General features: G+C 57.3%; 1 protein-coding gene across 1 annotated transcript; it reads left to right on the plus strand.

The window, feature by feature from the left end:
- Window positions 1–276: 276 nt before the first annotated feature.
- On the plus strand, window positions 277–7,935 carry LOC307054767 (uncharacterized protein C9orf50; the record flags this gene model as incomplete). Its single annotated transcript, XM_079706663.1, is given in 12 exon segments — window positions 277–810; window positions 965–1,143; window positions 1,246–1,362; window positions 4,203–4,363; window positions 4,605–4,742; window positions 5,880–6,020; window positions 6,023–6,024; window positions 6,106–6,351; window positions 6,680–6,706; window positions 6,709–6,782; window positions 7,143–7,197; window positions 7,891–7,935. Coding segments are annotated over 12 exon segments (1,719 nt in total).
- Between the last annotated feature and the right edge of the window lie 16,663 nt (window positions 7,936–24,598).

Here is a 24,598-nt window from a genome sequence, read left to right on the forward strand (position 1 = left end):
GACTTTTAATGGTGAAAAATAAAAGACCTCATTTGTGATATTAAAAAAAAAAGTGGGTACTCTCACCATCACCGTTTTTCAGGTGAGGAAACAGAGGATCGGGACGCTCTAGCCTGAAGCCACTTACTGTCTGGCGAGCCGGTGGTAGTAGCCCCGAACCACGCTGCCCCGCTCTGGGCGCTACGGCCTGGAGGCTGGTCTACGCCCTCCTCTCCACTTCACACGGCACCGCCCCCAGTGGCTTGAGGATGCCCTGAGCTGAGCGCAGGGCCAGACATGCCCCGGCGCCGGCCCAGCTCCTGTGCCCAGCAGGTGGCGCCCGAGGGGCTCCCCGGCGGTGGCGATCGCAGACAGAGAGACCCGCTGCTGCCGAGGCTGCTGCTGCCCGAGCTCCGAGCAGCCTGTGGCGCGTGGGCCTCCGGGGGCTCCTGGGCTTCGGAGGGCGGCGCCGAGTGGTGGGAGGCCCCCGCGTGTGAGTCCTCGCCCTCGGATCCCGGGGTGGGCGTCAGGCGCCCCCGGTCGCGCCTGCCCGTCCTGCCCACAGTGGCCCAGCGGGCGGCCCGGAACCGGACAGGGCTGAGGTCGCTGCTGCTGCCGCCCATGCTCTTGGCCGGCGAGCCCCGGGAACCGGGACCCGGGCCTGGACAGTGCGAGGACCCCCGCACGGGCTCGGCCAGGGAGAACCCCGACTCTTTGGGCGACCTCCTAGGAGAGTTCCTCCCCGGCCGGTCCTGGCAGTTCCTGCGCCAGCTCAGGGTTGAGTCTGCGAAGCAGCCGCGACCACCGAGGGAGGCCCCTACGGCCCCCACGGTGGGGGGCTGAGTCATTTCCTGTGGGGGTCCCACCACCAGGCATAGAATAATGACAGTGTTAGTAGAGTATGCCTGGCAGAGTCCTGGCGATGGCAACCATCCCTTGAGGGCGGGTCTACCACTGCCCCTATTGTACAGATGAGTAAACTGAGGCCCAAGGCCATGCAACCAGGAAGAGCCTGGTAAGGATTGTCCCCAAGAGAAGACTCAGAACTATTTCCACCTCCTCCTGGCTCCCAGCAAACTCAGCATCACAACATCAAAGGGGTGTGTCAGAACACTCTGGAAGTCCTCCTCAGTGTCCCCGCTACTCCTTCCTCCCAGACCTGGGGTAAGTGTCAGTGACCTGCTGGTGGGGACAAGGTTGTCATCAATGCTCTGACTGTGGGGGACCCTGATCACTCATGGCAGGTGTGGCCTATTTGTCTTCAAGGGGCCAGTCATTGTACTTCAAGAATAGTCTTAAGAAGATTTTGCTCCATCAGATACCTGCCCTGGGGCCCTTCAGGAGAGATCACTCACAATTCACCACGGTCGAGAAGACCAATCAGTGCGTTATGGGAGGATGGGGTAGGGGAGTGGGGAGAAAGAGCGTTTCTTTCCTCTGCCTTTCACCCATGAATGTATCATCTGTCCACCTATTCATCCATCTGTGTGTCCATCCATGAATCAGGTCTTCTCCCAACCTGTTCAAGGATCATCCATCAACATCTATGAATTCATCCACCCATTAATCAGGTCTTCTACCAACACCTTCATAATTCATCGATGAATCCATTCATATATTCATTCTCCCATTCACCCATTCACCCTTGAATACACCTTATCTATGAACCAGGTCTTTTAAAAACCTATTCATGAATCTCTCCATCCATCCATCCACCCATGAATCAGGTCTCCTGTTGATCCATTAATCCACGTATGCAGCCAGCCAGCCAGCCAGCCAGTCATCCAGCTATTCCCAAATTCCCACAATTCTATCCATCTACCCATGAATCCAGGGACTGATCATCTACCAATCCTTCCATCCACTTGTAAATCCAGGATACTATCCATTTTTAGTCTTGAAGCCATGTACAAGTCTACACACTCATCTACATAATCATTCACCCACCTGTGCATACATACATGTGCCCATCCTCCTGAGATCCAATCCTTGTGTTAAGACCTTTTCGGGAGTTCCCTGGCGGTCCAGTGGTTAGGACTCGGCGCTTTCACTGCTGTGGCCCAGGTTCAATCCCTGGTCCAGCAACTAAGATCCTGCAAGCCAAGCGGTGCGGTCAAAAAAAAAAAAAAAAAAGACCTTTTCATTAATTCATCTGTCTGTCCACCCACCTACCCAGCTACCCAGTCTTCCATCCTTTCACACAACCCACCATTCATTCATCCATTTCTTCCTCTAACCTTTTTTAGCTTTTACTATATGTCAAATATCGGGGGAAGTAAAATAAGGGGTGGGGGTAGGAAGAGCCTGGGCATTAGAGCTTAACTGGGCCTAGATGCTGTAGCTCTAATGGAGGGGGAAAAGAATGCAGAAATAATTCCTCCTGCTTAAACAGGCTTAAACATGGATGAAAGGTGAAGAGCATTGCCCATGAGTTTAAAGACCAGGGAGAGAAAATACACTAGACATGCCATTCCTTCTCATCCTGGACCCATGGCAGACAGAACTAACTGATCACAGCACTTTTCCCCCACTGAGCCTCAGAATCCTTCCTGACACAGTGCTCCAGGCAGACACCACCAGTGGATCAAAGTAGGTGCCAGAAAGGAAACACATTTGCCAACCCAGGAACTTTAAATCAGTCAGACCAAATAAACACACTACTTCTCATAAGATATAATAAATAAGAGTATGGAGCTCATTATCTTTTTTTTTTTTTTTTTTTTTTTTTTTTTGCGGTACGCGGGCCTCTCACCGTTGCGGATCACAGGCTCCGGACGCGCAGGCTCAGCAGCCATGGCTCACAGGCCCAGCCGCTCCGCGTCACGTGGGATCCTCCCGGACCGGGGCACGAATCCGTGTCCCCTGCATCGGCAGGCGGACTCTCAACCACTGCGCCACCAGGGAAGCCCTGGAGCTCATTATCTTGAATGTAAGCAACAACAGGGATGGATACCTTCACAGTGTTTCACATTCAAGAGCTAATTCTTGAGCACCTTAAGGTGTGTGGGTTTCCCTAGTAGGCCCTGCTGGGGACAGCTGGGTGCATTAGAACACGCTCCAGCAGCATTTGAGAGGAGAAGCTGAGATTTCAGACCAGTGGGCACAGCTGGGACAAGCCTATGGCTGGTCCTGAGGCCAGCACCAAGCAGGCATGGATAAGCAAACAGCTGTTGCATAACTAGGTCCCAATGCCTGTAGCCGACACTGTCTTGGCCATCTCCTGGAAGCCTGGCTCTTCAATGGGCTTATGAAAAGCGTCCCCTCTGTGTCCAAACAGACATAAAGATGTGGTCAGATAAATGGAGTCAGATATATCAATAAGCATTGTACGTAAGGTCAAATGTGGCATTTCTGAATAACAGAGCTGTGGAAGAATCAAGCAAGCCCTCCTGCAGCCTTGCTCTGGAGGCTGAAATTAATAAATGTAACCATAACAGATCCCCTTTATTGAGCACAGGCCCCTTCCTTGCCAGGCCCTGTACCAGCTGCCTCACGTAAGTTATTTGATACTCACCAGACTCTTATAAGGATGCTATTATCGTGTCTACAATACATAGTACATAATTTAAAAGGGAAAACTGTAAAATGGATGGAGACTTGAGGGCAGTCTGCCCCATGTCGCAAGACTGGGAAGGGGCATAATTGACGATTATAAGAACAGTTCTCAGTTAGAGATGCTTACCCTTGGCCCTGCAGACCCTGGCCTGGGTGGTGGTGCAGGGGATGGTGCTTTTCAGTCCTTATCATCTCTTCACAACCCTGTATGGTGGGCACAACAATGATCCCCATTTTACAGACAAAGAAACTCAGGCTCAACAGAGTCAGAATTGAAACCCAGGACTGCCTGACTCCGCAGTTCATATCCTTATTGTCTCTGCTGAATTGCTTGATAGAAGAGCCGGCTCTGGAACCAGAATTCAGATCTCGGCTCCACCCCTAACCAGCTGTGCGGTCTTGGGCAAGTTGCAAAAAACGGAAAACAAAAACCCTCTGTGCCTCAGTTTCCTCATCTGTAAAATGGGAATAATAATCGTGTTTCACAGAGTTGTGTGGGTTTGGTGGGCTGATGCCTGTTACAAGCCATTGCTTGAAGGGCAGGAAGTGCTCAGGAGAGGCCAGCTGTGATTGTCAGGATCCCACAGGGAGCTCCGGCCTGGTGGATGTGTGTTGTCAGGGTGGCATGGGGGGCTGGGGGCTCAGGCCCTTCTCATCTCTCTCACCAGGCCCCACGCTACACAGGCCCCCAAGCTCAAGGCCTTGCTCACCCACAACACCTCGGGGGAAGGCTCAGGGCACCGCAGGCGGTGTTGCCCTTTCCGCGTGCGGTTTGCAGATGAGATGCTCTGGAACACAGCGCTCCGCTACTGGGAACCCAGCTGTGCAGGTGAGCACACAGGAAGGGAAGCTCCAGGACTCCAGAAAGTTCCAGCCTGAAACCTGAAGAGCAGAGGCTGTGGCCCTGGGTCCTGGGAATTAGGGGCCAGCCAAAAAGCCCAAGAAGCCATGGATCCTGTGGAGGAGGCCCTTGAACTGGCCTCTCCGGAGGCTGTTAGGGTGACCTTCAAAGACCAAGTAGAGGGTCTGAGGTCCAGCAGAGGTGTCCCAAGGCTGCAGCTGTGGCCCAGGAAACAGTGGCTGTCCAGGCCTGGCCACCACGGAAGGATTTCTCACTGCCAAGGGTTCCCACGTGCTGTATCTGCCCACCTTGGAACCCACAACCTCAGCCTGCAGACCTCGCACATGGCCTCCAGGGGCTGGAGAAGGTAGGAACAAAGGCACCCGAAGCATCTTTTCCCCGTATCCCTGAAGGCAGACCTCAGGCCTGGCTTGGGAGGTGCCCAGAAAGTTCTAGAAGGTCACACCTCCACGGAAGGCTGGCACTGCCTGGTCCAGCAAAGAAGCTAGGAACCAACCACCAGGCCCAGGTTCCCAGGCAGAGCTTTGTTCATGTTGGCCCAGTTTCCAGTGTTTTCTGAAGTGGGTGTCAAGAGGCGGGAAGAATACACGTCTTTGCTCTGGTATGATCTTTCCTAAGGCCTGCTTTCCCCATCTGCCCAGCCCCTTCTCTTCTCAGGATCCAGCAGTCCAACAGCCTCATCTATTTATTAAGCACCCACTGTGTGCGCTTTCAGGGAACAGCTGCCCCAAAGCCTCGCTGGGGGCAAAGCCCTCAAAATCCAGGACCTTGGCTGATTCAGAAGGAACCCGACCCATCCCCCTCAGGGTCACAGGAAGTTGGAGGTGGAAGCTGCAATTCTGCCCAACTTCTGGTTGTTTGATCGGGCAGCCAAGGCCCTGAGGGCAGATGACACAGCAGCTGAAAAGAGAAGCCAGAGTGCCCCCTGGCCACCCCTGGGAATCCAAGGAAAGGGAGCACCTGGAGAAAGTTTCTTGGGAATGGCAGTTGGCTGGCATGGGAGACGCTTCCTTGTCAGCCACTGGGCTGTGGTCATACCCCAGAACACCAGAGTGGAGCTCAGCGGCTGCTTCCCAGCCCTTTCCATCCTGAGGAATTCGGGATTCCTGACCAGCCGGAGGGGCAGCTGTTGGACAGGAAACACTCTCCGTCCCCATAGGGTTCTCAGCATCATCTCTTGGATTTACATGGTGGGACGACTGGCCTTCCCACTGTGGGAAATGGGGCCCATTTTGGGCTGAAGCAGGAGTGGGTGTGTGGGGAGGGGGTAGGGGGCACAGCTTCGGAAATAGAGGCGGAAACAGTCATGCAGGATAGTTTTAAAACCAGAGCCTTCCCTGGAGGCAGCCAGAAGGCACTGGGAGCCTTGGGTTGCCATGGAGACAGGACTCTGCCAGATCTTGCCTGCCAGAGGGAGGAGGAGAGAGGCGGGTATAGGTGCCCTGCCTGGGTGGAGATCTCACCCGTGCTCTCTCTCCTCCAGTCCGGCAGGGCATCCTCGAGAACAGGACAGCCAGCGGGTCAGCAACATCGGAGCAGGTGTTCGGGTGTGTCGGGAGATGGCTGGAGAGTTTGCCCAAAGCCCTGTATCCCAGGGCCAAGGAGGACACCACAGCCAACTCATCGGCTGGGACTTCCCTGGCCTGTGAGGCTTTGTGGAAGGGGATGGGATTCATGCATCTCCTCATCCTGTACACCTCCCTGTCCAGCTGTGGTCTGGGCCCTTGAGGGCTCTGCCAGCCATGGGTGGCCCTGGGACTCAGGGTCCACACAGTTCATGGGCTCCTGTCCCCCTTAGGTCCACCCTGGAGCCGAAGGGCCACCTCTCTGAGGACACCTCTATGAACAGCAGCCTGCCCATCATCCCCAGGCCCACCACCCAGAGGCAGCGGGGGGACCTCCAAACCTTTCTGGAGCAGGTGGGCAAATCGCCCTGTTCCTGGAGCCAGAAGCTAGTGAGCAACTGCTGGCAGCCAGCCACCTGGAGCCCCCCTGCCTGGTGGGGGTTGGTGCCCAGTGGGGTGGCCAGGGCTCTGGGTAAAACCCCCGTATGTGCTCGGCTAAGGGGTGGGCTCTCAGGCCAGGCTGCCTGGGTTCAGATCGCAAGCTCCTAACTTTCCATCGGTGGGGTCTTTTTCATGTCAGTTTCCGCATCTGTAAAATGGGGCTGACCACAGTGCCTGCCCCCTCGGGCTGTGGTGTAGAATCCCCCTGGGCCCAGGGAACCCCATCTCCTGCCCAGAGGCCCCCAAAACGCCCAGCTGGTCCTCCTTCTCGCCCTAGGAGTCCTTCCTGCCCAGCTTGGTGTTGCACACACGGTCCTGAAACAAGGCCGCCCTAAGGGGCACCAGCTTCTCCTGCCGTCAAAATCACGTCGCGCTCAGAGGTGAATGGCTGCTGGTGCCCAAGCTCAGGTGTGGACACGGGTGAGGGGTGAGGAGAGGCCTTCCCTGACCCACAAATAAACGCACATCCCCGGTGGCTGGTATCTGCTGTCAGGGCTCACCCTACAAACCTCTCCTGGTTGCTGGTCTTTGGGGATCCTGGGCCAGGGGGAGGGCTGGGGCGGAGTCACAGCTGGGATGAAGATGGGGGGCAAGGCATCTTCAGGGGTCAGGCTTGTTCCAAGTGAGCCCCTCTTCTGGGAGGTGGGAGACCCTGCCACACACCTCAAACCTGGGACCAAGCCTCTGTCAACCTAGATCAGCCCACACCTGAAACAGGCACCTGCCCCAACCTCCCCCAGCCCAGCCTCCATCTTTGACGGGAACCAAAGGCTGCTTGCGGACCTCCCCTGTGGGGTGAGGGCATCCAGACTGTGGCCAAATGGACAAACATTTGTCTTCTGTGTTCCCCAGGCCAGGGTCTCATCTGGTCCCTGGAGGGCAAGCATCTGGGTGGGCAGGGGTCAGATGTTTCTCTTCCACTTAGGGGGGCAGTGTTCAGAGTCACACAGGAGGTGGCACAAGACAAGGTGGCGCAAGGAACTGCCTGGAGCTTTTCTGACCGCTGCACTGACCCAGCAGTGCCACCCCCATTTGCCTGTCTGCCAGGTTTGGCTCTGCCACACACCTGCGTTCCCACTGCTGGGCAAAGTTTGGCTCCCTCCCCTGTCTCCTAGAAGCAGCGCTTTGGCTCCAACCCCTCGCCAAGGCCGCGATCGAGGTCTTTATCGCCACCTCCTGGCCAGTGAAGAAACAGCCACGGAATCCACACCCAGACGCAGTGCTGAATAGCAAAGGCTGGGATTTGGGGTGGACCGGCCGTGGGGATTTTAGGGCCAGGACGGGTTGTGGATGGGGGAGAACTGTTTCGAAGGAGGGCCCTGGCTCCAGAAAAGGCCACGGATCTACCAACCCTGTGGGGATTGGATGGAGCAGTGCTACCATTCCCCTTCACTGGGGAGTGTAGTGGGATTTCGATTCCTGGGATGACCTATCCCCTCCATCCCCCCTTTCTGGACTTTCACCCCTCCCCCACGCCCCCCCCCCCAGTACTTCTATTTCCTGGAGAGCCTGCGGGTCCCGGAGGAGGCCTGATTCTACTGCACCTTTTCCTCGTGGCCTTGCACAGCCCACCTCGCCCTCTCCGAGCCTCAGTTTCCGCGGACCCCAAACCGGCCACCGGCTGCAGCGCCGCGCCGCGCCCACGCGGGGGCAGTGTTGGCCTGGCTTTGGCACCGCCCGGCGCGGCCGAAACTTCTCAGCCTCTTGCTAAAGGGTCGGAAACTTTTCCCCTCGCGCGGCGCTCGCGTCTCCGGCCCTGCGCCGCGCCGCCTCCTTCCACCTGCCCGAGTTCGCTGCCGGACCGCGAGGCGGGGAGGGGAGGCTCCCCAACCCCCAACTTCTCTTTCTCGCTTTTCGTTGTTCAACCAAAATACTGCTAAGCTTGCAACAGCGCCGTCAGCCGCGAGCACTGAAGATTGAGTCCCGCGTGCAGCGCACAGGGGCGGGGAAGGGGGCGGGGGGCGGCCCTGCGGCGTCGGGGCTCCCAAAGCGGGGCGGCCGGACAGCGGCCTCCCGGCGGGGACCTGCCCGGTGGGCTGGGGATGGGAACCCGGCGGGCGGCCACGCGGGGTCCCGCAGCCCGGTTTCTCGGGGACCTCTCCGCTCTCCGCTCCCCGCCCCCCCCGCCCGCCTCGCCCCCGCCCCAGCCCTCCATTTCTTCTTTCCCTCTCTCCGTTCTCCTCCCCGTTCCTCCCTCCGCTCTCTCTTTCCCTCCTCGACAAACATGGATTCTGTGTCAAGAGGACCTTCAGCGGCAGCCCCGAGCCTCCCCTCCCGCCACTGCCAGCAGAAACGCAGGGACAGCCGCAGACAGGCCCCCGGAGACGCGCCCCACGCGCACACCACACACTCGTCGCACACACACGTCACACATGCACACAGATAGGCACCACAAACCTCCACACCCACACCCACACCCATGCAAAGACTCACACCACGACACTTAGAAACCCCACATACTCACAGAGGACACGTGCACGTCCTCCCCAGCTAGGGTCTCCCAGCGACTGCACCCCGACATTCCAGAGTCCACTTGTTGCCTTGGAGGCCGCAGATGCACCCTCCACCCCAGCCCTGTGTAGACCTTTCCAACATGCCCCTGCCCCTCTGCAGGCAGAGCTTGAACTTGAATGTGGGGTGCCCAAGAAGGGGGAGTGGAGGGGAGGGAGTGCTGCAGGAAGGGGATGGACCCCTCCCCAGGGTCCCCAGCAGGGTCCTTTTCGCTGGTACATTTCCACTCAGGGCTGGCAGATGGCCAATCCCGCCTGGGCTCCTGGGAGCAGTGCGGCAGGAAGGCTGGGGAAGTGGCTGTGGCTGGAGCTGGTGCCCCAGCTCTTGCTGCCTACAAGCTCAGAGCCCCCCTGAATCTCTGGGGGTGGGCAAGGCAGGCATACCCCCCACTGGTCTCTTCCAGTTCCTGTCTGCCCTTATCACTCTGAGCAATAGCAGCCTGCACCCCATTCCATCTGCCACCCACACCCCGGCCCTGGACCATGGGCAGACCGGGGCCAACCCAGGCTGGGGGGCAGTGGGAGCTGGTCTAGTTTTGGGGGTGGCGGGGAGGGAGGAATGACTCCCAACCCAGGGCAGAAGGAAGTGATGGGAGAAGCAGGAAAATCTCTGCTCCTTTCTCCCGGCGGTCCCCACCTCACGGGGCCTCTCCACCGGCTGCAAGGGCATCTCCTTGGCTCCTTTGCAGATAAGGAAACCAAGGCCCAGAGAAGTTAGGGGGTCTTGCCCAGGCCATGCCAAGCGCAGGAGCCGGAGCTGGGACCAGGTCCACGCCTGTCCTATGCCAGTGCCCAGCCTTCAGCCACCCACACCCGTGTCCTCTCACAACCATTTGTCGCTGGGAAACCGAGACCCAGAGAGGTTCATCTCTTTCTCAAGGTCACTTCGTTTTGAAGGGTTGGAGTCAGGATTCAGATTCAGCAGGAAGAGATGCGGACGATGTACAATCCTGGGGCTCCCTCGCCCCAGGGCAAGCAGGGTGGTCTGGAGGATCCTTCCTGCCCCGGGTCCCTCCTCCTGCATGAAGGGCACCTTGGGGGCAGGGAGAACCGGGGCAAGGTCAGGGAGGGAGAGAGACGTGTTTGGAGGTGTTGTTTGCGGAGGCTGTGGAGACTGGCAAGCGAAAGGACAGGAGCAAAGGGTCCTGGGAGCCGCAAGCCTCAAGAATTGCCCAGAGGGTGGGGCTGGACCCGCGGGGAGGCGGGAGGGCAGCGCTGCCTCCAGACAGGGGCGTGGTCAGAGAGGGTCCGCCCCCAACCCCGAGCTCGGATGGCAACGAGGTGCCACGGGAGACATGGAACCCGAGACAGCCAGTCCCACGGTGGGCTCTGGGGACATGAGCTGCCCCAGGGGCTCATTCACTTTCATTCTGACAGCAGTTCGGTGAGCACCTACTGTGTGCCACACACACGCTGGGCCCTGGCAGCACCGTAAGGCGCAGCCCTGCCCTCAGGTCGCTACAGTCTGGTGGGGGACATGGACTCAAATGGGCGATTGCTGGACACAGTGACAAGTGCCGTGAGGGGAGGCCCGGGCTTTGGGGGCACAGAGGGGGGACCAAACCCCCAGTTTGGGGCGCGGGGTGGACACCTGGGCCTTTTGACGACAGTGAGATGGAGGCATGGTCAGACCCAGACAGCAGACCAAGAGCACGGGAAGGGAGGTGATTGCTACAGGCCCTGCAGCGAGGCTGGTGCCACGATTCTTAGCACGGGTCAGGGTAGGGCAAGGGGCGCAGGAGGGCTGTTGATGAGGCAGGAGGAAGGGCTGGAGTTCCCCTAGCCAAGACAGGCACACGTACACACCCCCCGCTCTGCACCGGCCACGTGGGGCTGCGCACTGCTCATTCCTACTGCCTTTGTCCGTGCCATTCATCCTAACTCCCCGCGACGCCCCGCCCTGCCGTGTCCTCCCTTTCCCTGACATTTCTGCCTTTTGGGGTCCTGTTGTCCTTCCCTCCCAAATATGCCCTAAGTGACAGATGGTCTGCAGCTTCCAGGGGCTCCTGCCGAGGGCCATCAAACCCCTCCATGGAGACAATGCATGCTGCCACCTCCACCAGCCTCAACATTCCCCTGTAAACAGCCTCAGGAAAGGGGGTGACACTGGTGATGCTCACTGTGCCGTTTGGGCCCATCGGAGCCAGCTTCGGATGCTGGGTGGAGTCCGAGCCAGCAGCAGAGACTGGACCCATCACTGGGTTCTGGAACCCTCTTGAATGGTGGCACTTGGACCCAAAGAGCCGGGGGCAGCTCATCTGCCATCTCCCATCATGAGGCCTTGGGGACCCTTAATGACTTACCCGCCAGGGTTTCCGGATTTATTGTCTGCACCTGGCAGCCCTGGGGATTGCGGTGACACCCGCAAGCTCGCAGGGAGCCCCCATCTGGGCTCTGGGCTGGCTTCCACCTCCCCCAGCTGCAGGGCACAGCAAACCCCAAAGAATCTTCTTCCAGGAACCTGCTGGCCCAGGCAGCCCAGATCCCTAGTGTGCATTCTCCAGGGGACGATGCCTCCCCAGGATGGCTTCTGAGTAACTTCGGACAGCCCACAGCCATTCCATAATGTTAACCAAGAATCCACGTGAGCAAGACAGACCTGGGCCCTGCCCTCATGGAGCTCAGAGTTCGCCGGAGATCACAGAGGCACAGCGACAAAGGCTATCGAGCAGGTCCTTGTACAGACATTGGTCCAAAGACTGCCATGCTTCAGAGCTTACTGATCCATGAAGGAGGGCGCAGCTCTGTGAAGTAGGCACACCCTTAGCTCCATATTACAGATGAAAAAACCGGGTCACAGAGAGGTTAAGTCATTTTCCCAGGGTCACACAGCTGAGCTCCAGATAAGAAGTCAGTGAGAAGTGCTGTGATGAGGGATGTACAGGCAGGTGTGCAGGGGAGCACAGGGCAGCTGCCTCCTCTGAGGTGAGGGTTTCCTCCTCCAGAAAAACTAGCCCCAGATTTCCTCTGGCCCAGAGGGAAAGGCCCAGGAGGGCAGGACTGTAGCCAGCATACACGGGCTGCCTATCAATGGTAAACTCTGCCCACACTTCAGTTCTGTTCCTTCTCCCATATGCATTCACAGAACACATTTATTGGGTATCTACTGTGTACCAGGCTCTGTGAACAAGACAGACACACTCCTGCCTCAGGAAGCCCACATCGTGGTGGCCAGGCAGATACAGACGGGGCTGGGCACGCAGTGTGTGACCCCTGCCGTCAGCCACACAGGGGCTTGCCTAAAAGGGCCCTCCACTGAGTTTAAAGCCGTCATCTTGAGATGGTTAATCAATTTTGAACAAGGAGCCCTACATTTTCACTTTGCCCTGGGCCCTTGCAAATTGTATAGCTGGTCCTGGACACAGACATTACACTGTGGTGAATGCTGGGCTGGGGCTACAGGGAGGGCTGGCAGGAGGGTCCACGAGGTTTGTTGGAGGGGCGGTAACAGATCGGCTTAGGAGTGGGCTTTGTCCTGACCCCAAATCCTTTCATGGGTTCCCAGCTCCCTCAGGGCAGCTCCCTGGGAGCTGGGTCAGCATCAGGCAGGAGGTCAGGACCAGCAAAGCTCCAAAGGGACTTTAAAAATACCCCTGCATGTCTGTATCGACTAAATAACGCATGCCCAGCATCGGTAGGCAGAGGCCAGAAACCAGAGAGAAGAAAGCCCTGCTCAGCCGTCCCCCACGAGGTCCTGGTCCCTCCCACTAGGTAGCAATGTTTCCTGGGCACCTTCCCGAGTTATTCTGCATCATATAAGGAAATGCTTACACTCGTGTATTTTTGTATTGTGATACTGATTTTTTTTTTTTTTGGTGCGGTGTCGATTTTATATACATTCTGTATTGCACACACTTTCTGCCCATAGTGTTCCCACTTGTCAGTCTAACTGGGAAATCGGAGAAGGCTCTTTCAAGGTCATTTAATTGTAGAGATGGAGAAACTGAGACCCAGAGTGTCACAGCAAGTGTGGGTGTTCTGGTGGCCCAGGCGTGGCTCCTGGCCTTGGCATACTGAGACTCCTGGTCCTTCCACGTGCTCATATATGCCCAGGTCTCCCTGACAGCCTCTCTCCTGTCCTAATTTCAAGGACTATCGTGGAGGGAGCCAAAGCTCCAACCCGTGAAGGAGGTACTGTGATGATCTGCATTTCTACATGAGGCTCAGAGAGGTGTGGCCACCGTCTTGGGGTCACACAGCTGAACCAAGGTTGGAACCTGCAAAGCTGCACTACCTCCCAGGAGCAGCTTCACATTTCCCTGGGGGACTGGAGGGGGGCACTGCCCCTTGCCATATACTCACAACTTCCCTGATGCCAGATGGGGAGGCCCCTGACTTCAGCAGGTGAAAATTGGGCAAGAACCCTTCCAGCCTGACAGAGCCACCAGGATGGAGCTGGCAGGAGTCCCAGCAAGGCCTGAAGGGTGGGGCTGAGCCAGGTGGCCTGCTGGGGGAGGGTGGCAGGTGTCGGTGCCTGTCCCCTAGGCCCCAGATGCGTGGAGGCTCCTGGCAGGCGCCCCTTGGTGGGCTGTGCCTGTCGAGAGGGCTGGCATCAGCTGGTTGAATATGCCTGGAGCTGCCATTCAGCATTTGGGTTCTAAGGGTTATTTTTATTGTGTTTTGTTTATTCAAAGCTCGCCTTTGAAATCTGGTTTCGAGCCTCCCCCATCCCGGAGAAGGGAGCTGGTTTAGATACAACGCGCTGCGTTGTCTCAACCTTAAAACATAATTCCCCTTGAGTTGGGGTCTCATTATCCCTGGGCACACATGGCTCCCCAAGTGTGGGTGCCAGTGGTGGGTCAGCAGGACAGCCCAACATCCACCTGCCCTGCTGAGCCACCCCAGGCAACAGGCAGCCCCAGAAGTTGGGCCCTCCAAGCACTGGGGGTGCCATCGACGCTGGCAAAGGAAGGTGCCACTTTGGGGGGCGGGTCATGAAACCTTTTGACGAAAGCTAAGGACCTTATCTGTCCAGAAAAATGTACCCACACACAAAGCTTTGCAATCAATTCCAGGAGCTTCTAGGACTTCCTGAGGCCCATCCACAGACCCCCTCCCTCCTTAGAACGTGTTCCTAAAGGAATCCCACAGTCAGCCTTTTTGGAATAATAATAATAAGGAATAATAATCATAATAGCCAAAACTGAGCAGTTACTCTGTTTCAAGGGTTGTACCGCAGGGTTCCTCAGATTAACTCACATATGCCCCATGATTGAGGGTCACTCACCCAAGGTCACACAGCTGGTAAGGGTCTAAGCCCAGCCAGTCCAGCCAGTCTGTACTCTTAACCTAACCTTAACATATACACATGTGTGCGCAGGTACATACACGTGTGCGTGAGGGTACAGACACACACACATACACACACACAGTGCCACAGTATACCTGTGGGTTAGCCCCAGGGAGAGTCTGCGTGGGGAGCCCCAGGTCAAGCACCCAGGCTTGGGAGTCTGGCCAAGCTTCATGACTGGGGTCCAGTCCTTGTGAGGATCAGATGAGACCCACCTGGAGATCCCCCAGACTCAGGGCCAGCGTCCGGGCTCCACCATCCCGGGAGCTGACATTATTTTGACGGAAGGAACCAAAGTGGGTGTCCCACAGGGCAGACACCCCTCGAAGACTGCCATCCAGCACAAGGCAGTCTCCTCCTCTCCCTCCCTCTCCCATAGCCCCCTTCCCCCCTCCCCAAACAAGGCAAAGACCAGGGTGGAAACAGCTCTACCCTGTACACAGCACACTTCTGAGAAGCCCAGACCCCGTCTTGGGGAGCCACCAGCTCTACCCAGTTTGCATGTTGGCTGAGCCCTCAGACCAGGCCAGGCTGCTCAATCCAGTCGGCCCTCCCTCCTGCCCCAGTGCAGGGTGGACAGGGCCGGGCCTCCATGGGCCTTCCAGGGTGGGATTTTCAGCGTTTGTGGAGTGAAGACCCTAATACTATTTTCCAACAGCTTTTGGTGGTTTAATAGAATTGCGGGTAAATCTAACTTGCGAATTTTCCCTTTTGATCTCCTTCCTTCTTCCTTTAGTAGCTCAACAGAGTTGGGTTTAGAACAGGGCTGGAGACAGCTCCCACCTCAATCCTGCTCCCAGCCGGGGATCTCCCAAGGAGACCTGAAGTCCTGGGGTGTCACCGACGTGGTTGCCAGGCTTCACTCTCCCCTCCCCCCACCTTGCCTCTTCTCCTGCCACCAGGCACTGACCTGGCCCACGCAGGCTTTTCCAAGCCCCGAGGTCCTGCCCCTCTGCTTTCTCCTTGGCTTCTCCCCTCTTCTGCAGCAGGCCAGACTCCTTCACGCCCCCAGGGCCTTTGCACCTGCTTTCCCCCCTGCCTGACATGCTCTTCCCACTGGCTTCACTGACTTCTGTTAAACATCAGGTCTCAGCTTAGATATCTCCTCCTCAGGGAAGCCCTCCTGGATCAGAACTGAACAATGGTTACATGACTGGTGCACAGAGGACCACTCTCAGCAGACCCTGAGTTCCGGGAGCACAGGGACTGAACAGGTCCCCAGCCCAGACCCTACCACACAGGAGGCCCTCAGTAAATGCTGGGCGAGGGGACTCCCTGCTGTGTCCTGCGCCTCAGTTTCCCTGCCTGTAAGGTGCCGTGTGATGATTCTCTGGTGCTCCCTGTGGGTTTCTGGCAAGGATCATACTCATTTCACGGTATGTGACTTCCTTGATGATCTGATTTTCCAGGGAGGAATTCTAAATCCCTGGGTTGGGGTGGCATCTGCCTGATACCCGGGCACCCATCCATCCCCCCAGACTGAGTGCACCTGACATCCTGGGGAGGCCCATTAAAACCGCCCTCTCTTGGCAGATAAGGCCCTGCACAGAGAAGCACTTCCAGGCTCTGTAACTGTGTGTGTTTGACCCGTAAGGTGGGGGATGGTGGTGGTGACACCACTGCTCTCTGTGGCCAAAGCTATCAAATCAGGCACCGCGGCTCAGTGTGGGTTCAAATTTTGACTTGGTCATTTCCCGTGAGACTGAGGCCCACCCTTCACTCCTCTGTGCCTCAGTCCCTTATCTATATAATGGGCATAATAACAGTAGCTCCAACTGGGGTTCTTGTGTTGACTGAGATGGTTCCCCGCCTGGGCTCTGGGGAGCCCTGCCCTTCTCATCCCGGAGGCAGCAGCTAAGCTTCAAGTCTCTGGAGAAAAAAACAAAACCACACAACAAACAAACAAACAAACCCAGGTCAATACCCAGCTCTGCTACTTAGCCAGGTGTGTGACCTCCTAATGCCAAGGTTTTCCCATCTGTAAAATGGGGGTGATAAGTATAGCTGCCTCTTAGGGTGGCTGCCGACCAAGGGGAGCCCTAGCTCCCTGCTCGGAGCTCAGTAATCCAGACATTAGGGAATCTGCCCAGAATCTTCCCGGTGCTAGGGCTTCCTGGGCAGGGAGGAGGGTAGCTGTGGAAGCCGAAGCACAGAGAAGGCAGCAACAGGCCCGAGGTCACACAGCCCGACCAGGATGGAGGCTCTGTCCCCGCTGGGCTCAGCAGCACAGCCTCGCTGTCCCCGCAGCCCCTACCTTCCCTGACTGCCAGGCCCTGTAGGGACATGCCCTGCAGGGACGTGCAGGGCCTCCCGGAGGGCGCGCCGGCCGAGCCGCGGGATGAAAGGGGAATCCGCCCAAACCTGCCTCCCGGATCAGGCCGGGGCGGCGGGCTTTGATGTCGGCGGAGTAGCAGCGGCCCCTGCGCTGCGCCCGGCCAGCTCGGAGCCTCCGGGAGGCCGACTTGAAAGGGCAGCGGCGGGTCCAGGCTTCCCGGACCTCCCGGAGGAGGGGAGGAGGCGGGGGAGGGGCTGTGGAACGTCCAAGCCCTGCCCATGGAGCTAAGAAGAGGGTTGTCCTCGGCGTTCAAGGCCCCGCCGGCGGGTACCATGCCAGCACCACCGGTCGTGATGCTCCCACTCAGCCCCTGGGCCAGACAATAACTGTGGTTCCCAGATATTGCCCTATCTCGGGCCCTAGCATATGCTGTTCCTCCTGCCTGAAAAGCCCTTCCCATCTTTTCCTTCCAGGCCTCACGGTCAGCTCTTGGGTTGGAGCTTTATCTCTTCTTGTGGGCCTTCCTCGGAACCGCTCCCCACCCCTGCCAGGTGCCCTCCTCCTGGTCCGCTGCCGCAGCGCCCCCTGTGACAGCCCACGCTCTGGTAACCACCACCACCCACCCCACAGGCCTCTGGCTGTGAGGACTCCACGACTGCATCCTGATCAGCTGTGGGTTCGCGCTTGGGAAACAGGGAAAAGGAATCTTTCAGTAACAGCAGCCATAATAATAAGCCTTAGGGGCAGCCAGTCTGGTCGGGGGAGGTGGAGGGCGCTGAGAGAATTCCAGGGTCCCGGTACACTGATTCCTCCAATTACAAAGCTGGGTGGCCTCTCTCCCCACCTCCAGCCCGGGCCTTGCCCTCACTGCAGAGGGGCTCAACCACGGACAGCTTCCAGAAAGCCCCAGCCTCCTGACTCCCTGCCCCAGTGTCCCATGATGCCTCCTTGAACCCTCTCCTCTGCCCGCCCAGCTGACTTCCCGCGCCTGTCCCAGCACCCCAGAGTGGCAGGCTGGGGACAGAGTTCTAGTTCCAAGTTGCAGATGGGGACACTAAGGCTCGCAAAAGGGTCAGGTCCCAGAGCTTGGGGAACAGAGCTGGCAGTGCTAGGCCTCAGGAAAGAGAGGGAGCCCCTCAGGCTAGATTCAAACCTAGGACTCCATTCAACCAAGGCCTCCTGGGTCCAGGCACCATCCTTTTGTGGAGTGGGGTGGGGCTTTCATATACTAAATACAGGAACAAATTGGCCGCAAGCCTCAAGACAGGTTTCAGTGTTCTGTCTCAGGAACTGATGTTTAGATGCGTGCACGGCACCATATAACTGGCTGTATCTGAAAGGGCAGCTCTGAAAGGGCCCTCCAGTGCTTCCCCAGGAGGGGGAGGGTGGGGCGTGGTTAGGCGGGGTGCAGAGGTGGATGTGAGGCCTAGGTGGGCCAAACCAGATGCGAGCTTCAGCCTCCCCTCCAGCTCCAGCTTTCTGCCTCCCCAGGGGACTGGGTGTTCTGTCTGCAGCTCCCTCCCACCCCTCCTGCTGCTCCCACCCCCGCCCCACGGTCTGCTGTCTCCTGGGTTAAGCTGGCAGAGGGGAGAAGGGAGAGAGAATGGAGGGCTCACTCCGGGGGCAGGAGACCTGACTCCCACCTGGGCCAAGCCTCTCAGCCTGTTTTCTCATCTTTCCTGGAAGTTTGGACTAATTCTCCTACTTCCTCCCTTTAATAAGTGTTTGCTGAGCACTTACTCTGTGCCAGCCCTGTGCTAAGTGCTGTGGATGCCTCTGTGGACAGGATTGATTCATCATTTAGTGGGGGGGTGGGGACAGACACGAATCAAATAGATCCATAAATACAGGCTATGATGGTGGGACTACAGACAGTTCAGAGAAAAGGCTCTACGCCAGACATCAGGAAGGCTTCCTGCAGGAAGTGGCATGGATGAATTGAAAGCAAAGGCCAGGGCAGGTGAGAGTAAGTGATGGCAATGGCCGAGCGCACAGTGGGTGGGCTGGATTTTGTGAGTGTGAGAGAGGGGACTCACGGCAGGAGGGAAGAGCAGGGTGGTGTGGCAGAGGCCAGGGGACAGCAAGGGGTCTGGGCAGGGTCCTGGTTCAGCAGGGCCTTGCTAGACCTGGGAACCCACAGAATCCAGCCCAGAAGGTCCCCACTGCCCGGTGGTTGAGGGAACGCAATGGGTGTGACCAAAAGAAGCAGGAGGGATTAAATTGGGGTTAGAAGACAATCCCAGCCTGTATGTCAGACCCCATCTAGAATGGACTGGCCAATGGAGAAACCAGAAGCTAGGCTCCGAGGAGGTATGATGGGTGGGGCTGGCTCCAAAGTGCATGGCAAGTAGAAAGGGGGTGTGATCCACGCTCCTAGAAGACCTTTTCTTCCCCTAGGCACGTGGGCTCTTCGTGGTGTGGCGTGTGGGCTCTTTAGTTTGCGGCCTGCAGGCTCTTTAGTTTGCTGCCTGCAGGCTCTCTGGTTGAGGTCTGCAGGCTGTCTGGTTGACCGGCGCGAGCTCAGTAGCTGTGGCGCACAAGCTCCGTAGTTGTGGCATGCGGGCTTAGTTGCCCCGCGGCATATGGGGTCTTAGTTCCCCAACCAAGGATCGACTCCGAGTCCCCTGCATTGGAAGGCGGATTCTTTACCACTGGACCACCAGGGCAGTCCCCCTCAGGACCCAATCTAAATGTTCCCTCTACCGTGAAGACTTCCAGAACACAGCTCCACCCTCTGCCTCTGTCCTCTCTATGATTTTATGCACGGTTCACCTGTGTGTTCTAAAACAGCCATCTTTCATTGGACCCCTACTATGTGTCAGGTACTTGCTGAACGCTTTGACTCAGAGAGAGAAATAGCTCGCCTGGGTGCCACAGCTGGGAAGAGGCAGGACCAGGCTAGGGGCCCAGGACCACCAGGCTCCACCCCAGGCTTGTGCTCCTGGAAGGGTGGGGTCCCTCTTCATTCCTTTACCTCTCCTCTCCTCCCACCTCAGATCTCAGCTCGACTGTTCCCTCCTCCCGAGGCCCTCCGTGGACTGTCCTCCCAGAGTCAGTCAATGCCTCTTCCACCTCCCATATTGTTCTCCATTCCCTCGTTTCATTTCCTTCATAGCTCTTTTCACAACTGCAATTATTTCCTTCTTTGTTTACATGGTTATGGATCCTCCACAACTCTCAAGTCAACTGAAGTCCCCACGAGGCAGGGAACTGCCTGCACCTCTGTGTTAAAAAGGATTTGGTTGTGTTTCACACAGGGCAGACTTCAAATATTAGTGGTTTAAGCAAGAAAAGTTTCTATTCTTTGCTGAAATAAATACAGGCAGTCAGGGCTGGTATGAGAGTCCATGGCCATTGGGGACCCGGGCTCCTACTGTCTTGTTGCCCTGCCGTCCTCGACACACAGCTGCAACCTCGCAGTGCACAATAGCTGCTCCAGCTCCAGCCTCCATGCTCACATTCTAATCCCAGAAAGGAGAAAAAAGGGAGAAGGTGTCCTCCCTGTCCTTTAAGGAGACTCCCAGGGAGTGAACCCCAGCACTTCTGCCAACATCCCATTGGTCAGAACTTGGTCACATGGCCACATCTAGCTGCAAGGGAAGGTGGGAAATGTAGTCTCTAGACCAGGCAGTTCTATGCCTAGCTAAGAATGGAGGTGCTATTCGTTTTTGTTTGTTTGTTCGTTTTTTTAATTTATTTTATTTTTGGCTGCGTTGGGTCTTCGTTGCTGCGCGCGAGCTTTCTCTAGTTGCCGCGAGCAGGGGCTACCCTTTGTCGCAGTGCGCGGGCTCCTCATTGCAGTGGCTTCTCTTGTTGCGGAGCATGGGCTCTAGGCGCCCGGGCTTCAGTAGTTGCGGCACGCAGGCTCAGTAGTTGTGGCTTGCGGCTCTAGAGCGTAGGCTCAGTAGTTGTGGCGCATGGGCTTAGTTGCTCCGCGGCATGTGGGATCTTCCCAGACCAGGGCTCGAACCCATGTCCCCTGCATTGGCAGGCGGATTCTTAACCACTGCGCCACCAGGGAAGCCCGGAGGTGTTATTCTTATGGTTGAAGAGAAAAGAGATCTAGCAGCCTGTGTCAACAATTCTCATCTCCTGGCTTATAACAATAATAATAATGATAATAATAATAATAGCTGACGTGTATTTATTACGTTACTTTGCAGTCGTTCATTTAATCCTCACAATAACTCTCAAGGTAGGGAAACTGAGGAACAATATCAGTCAAATCACCTGCCCAAGGCCACCTGGCTGGTAAGTGGTGGAGCTGGGATGTGAACCTAGGGCCTTCTAGCTCTAGAGCTGATATGTCTCTACTTCTCTGCAGTGCCTGATAAATTGCTGCACAATGAACTACTGACCTGACTGAATTTGCTCATCTCCATGTGCCCCATAAATGCACTGGGCACCCCCTCAGTGTGGGTTCCCCCCTTGGGCTGGCTCAGGGTCTGGTCTGTGGCCTCCAGGACTGAGCCTGGCCTGATGCAAGGGGACTCAGTGAGGCCAGCTCCTGGACAGGGCAGGGGGGTTTACCACTTGGAGGGGACGGAGGGGCAGGGCAGCTGTGATGGAGGGTTCCAGAGAACCAAGGGGGAGGGGCGACGTGGAGGCAACCTCTGGCCTCCTTCAAAAACTGGGACTGAATCAGTGTGAAAAGATCTTTCCAGGGCAGTGTGGCAGCTGGGGTGGCCCTGCCCCAGCTTCTGGCTCCTGGGGTGTCCTGATCCTGGGGGAGCACGCAGGTGAGCCTGGGGGTGGGTAGGAGCCCAGGGATGTTGTCTCACCAGCGTTTCTCCAACGTCTCCCCTGGGTGGTGGCTGCCTCCCCATGGGGTGTCTTGCCAAGGAGCTCTTCCTGGGGACATCTTCCTACTTAATTCATCTGGGTGTGGTGCAGAGAGGGGAGGCCTGGAAAGGCCAGTCTCCAGCCTTGAGACTCCATCCCTCAGGGAGAGAGGCCCAGACGACCAGAGGGCCCCGTTCTCTCTCCACCCAGCCCCACCGGGATACCAGTCACCCATCTGCTGGGCCCCCTGCCAGATTCCGCAAAGCTCTTACTTCTTGCTCACGGCAGAGGTCAGCTGAGCGCAGGAGGGCGGCAGCTCCGCTGTGTGTCACCTTCTCTCCAGGATCCAGGTGGAGACATAGCTGTTTTCATGGTAAGCCAGGGCCCCACTAAGGCCCATGTCTGCCTGCTTTGCAGGTTTGAACTGTTCTTACTACACAGTACGTGCTCAACCAGTTGCCCTGAATCCCCACACAACCCAGGGAGAGGGCTCCACGATTATCTCCATCTTCCCAATGGGCCCCTGGGGCTCAGAGAGGGGGTGAGACTCCCCATGGGTGGCCCAGCAGGGACATGGCAGAGTAGGGACTCCCTGCTCCAAGCTCCTTGGAGTGCCCTTGGTTCCAGGTCCTGGAGCTCCTCCTCCCCTTTGCCCCCAGGAGAGGTCCAGAGCCTGGTGGGGCCCAGCTAACTGGCTGCTGGCATTGTTCCCCCAAAGTGGGAGATACCAATCAGGCCTAGGGGAATTCATGCAGGACTTACGGGTCCCCACCAGCTCAAACTTCAACTCCTCCTTGGCCAGCTCTTACCTCTGGCAAGGGAGAGGCAGGTCTCAAGTTTGGAGCCAGAGAGCCGAAGACCTCAGGAACATCTTGACTCCTTCCCAGGAAGCCTGGATGGGGTTCCCTGTCTTCTAGGCAGCAGTGGTGGACCCCATGCCTATCCTGGGCAGTGTGTAAAGGCTGGGGGAGGTGGGAGAAGGACTGCTGAGCCCTCCAGGGGCTTACAGTCAGGCTAGGGGGGTGGGCCCATTGTAATCACAAGAGAGACAAGAAGCTCAGAATCAGAAAGAGAGATTGGAAGGTGCTGTGCTGCTGGCTTTGAAGGAGGGTGGGGCCACAGCCAAGGAAAGTGGGCAGCGTCTAGAAGCTGGAAGAAGCAAGATACTCCCCTAGACCCACAGAAGGAACAGAGCCCTGCTGACACCTGGACTTTGGGCTTCTGACCCCCAGACCATAAGAGAATACATTTGGGTTAAGCCACTAAATTTGTGGTTATTTGTTGCAGCAGCTACAGCAAACCCATACGGGGGTGTTGCACCAGCTCTTCTCCCAGGTCTTAGCCAGCCCTGCTGTACCAGAAAGAAAAGAAGTAATATGCAGTGATGCTGCTTTGCAAAGGATTAAGGGGCAGAGGTGGGAGCTTTCTGAGGTCATGGGGGTCACAGAGGAGTCCTTGTCTGGGACTTTCCATCTGTATTTTCTCCAGGAAACAAAACTAGCCTGTTTGACTGCAGAGCCTGGGGTTGCTGGTGGGGGGGCCTGAGAGGTGAGCAGGAGAAACAGGAGAATGTGCTTCCAAAGCAGAGCTGTGGCGCCCCTCTGGGCTGCTGTCCGCCGCTGCCTCTCTTCACCAGAAGGTCTCAGAGCCCAGGGGTCACAAGCTTAGCCTGGAGACCGGAGCCCGGGCGCTGCTTCTCCGCTGTGCTGAGCTGTCGCATCAGTCTCTGGACAGGTCCCCCCACCTCTCTGAGCCTCAGTTTTCTCTTCGGTAAAATGCAGAGAATTGGTAGGACTTAGCTGTAGGGCCCAACTGGATGCCATGTGTGTGAAGAGCTCAGCACAGGGCCAGGCACACAGGTGTATCCCTGAGTGTGTCCAGGTGGGAAGCATGTGTGTACAGGTACTTGTGAACAGGTGTGCATGTGCAGGTCTGCGTGGGCCAGGACCTGTGTGCAGGTACATGTGCAGTCTGGATGAGCATTCTGAAATTCACCTTTGACCTGTCACTCCCCGGCTCACAGCCGCCTGTTGGCCCAGGGAGAAGTTCACCACTTCACCATGGCCTCCAGGACCCAGCACCGTCTAGCACCTGCAGCCTCTCCACCTCCCCAGCTCCCCAGCTTGCACCCTAAGATCCAGGCCTGCCTGCTTCCACTCCGTTCCTTAGGTAGGTCACGTTCCCGTGGGAGTCCAGGCCTTCGCCCATGCTGTTCCCTCTGTCTGGAACACTTTTCCCTTTTCCTCCTCACTGACTAACTCCTACTCAGTCTTTAGGTCTTGGAAAGGTTACCTCCTCCAGGTAGCCTTCCCTGACTGCTACCCCCACTGGGATGATTACCCTTTGACCTCACAGCAACTCCCTCCCATGTGCTCCCCTGGTCTCAGCACTAACCACAGGGTAGGATAATCGCTTGTGAGCATCCTTCTTCCTTCTGAGGTCCTGTTCTGAGAGCAGAAACCTAGACTGCCTTGTTCTCCCCTGTCACCAGCACCCAGCATGAGGTCTAGCCCAGAGCAGGTGCTCAGAACTTTGTGGAATGAATGAATGAACGAGTGAATGCACAGGTGTGGATACATGAGCGAGGAGGCTGCGATCACACGCGTGTGCACATGCCTGCTTGCTCGATGCAGGAGGGGTGTGCAGCCCATATGTTCCTGCAGGTAGTGATGGGGGACAGTGGTGGAGCCAAGACTGTGCCCCGGAGGGCGGCTGGAGCAGGGGGAGGCCAGAGCACTCCACTCCCCACTCTGGTCCCCTCCCCCCTGCACAGACCGTGGACTCAGGGAGGCTGCTTTACTGTTGGAGGGGGAGGAGAGAGTGGGAGAAGGAAGGAGGCTGCCTGCAGCCTTCAGCGCTGACACATTCCGCTCCTTGCGTCCTCCCTGACCTCCCCATGACCTCCAGCCCCCAGCCTGGGCTCCTCCGCTGAATGGGGGAAGGAGCAGAGACCTCCCAGTACCTCAGGCACTACTTCTCCAGGCAGCCCCCCCCACCCACATCCCCCCGCCCCGCTCCCGCATCATCCCCCCAGCTCTGGCCGGGGTCCTGGGTCCTGCAGAGGATCTGATCAGGCCAGGAGGAGGGCAGGCTGGGGTGCAGTGGCCGGGTGAGGGGTGGCCTGGCCCCTTAGCCCAGACAGACTGCCTGGTCCCTCCCTCATCCGTGGGTGAGGCAGGTCATGCCACCTCTCTGACTTTTAATCCTGTCATCTGTAAAATGGCACCACAGCACTCCCTTGCAGTGTTGTAGCAATTAATGAGATCATGTTTACAGAAGGTTTGACACAGTGTCTGGGGATGGACAATGCTCGTGAGTATAATTTTGTCAATATCGTTA

This window comes from Hyperoodon ampullatus (genome assembly GCF_949752795.1).
Source record: "Hyperoodon ampullatus genome assembly, chromosome: 6".
Lineage (NCBI taxonomy): Eukaryota > Metazoa > Chordata > Mammalia > Artiodactyla > Ziphiidae > Hyperoodon > Hyperoodon ampullatus.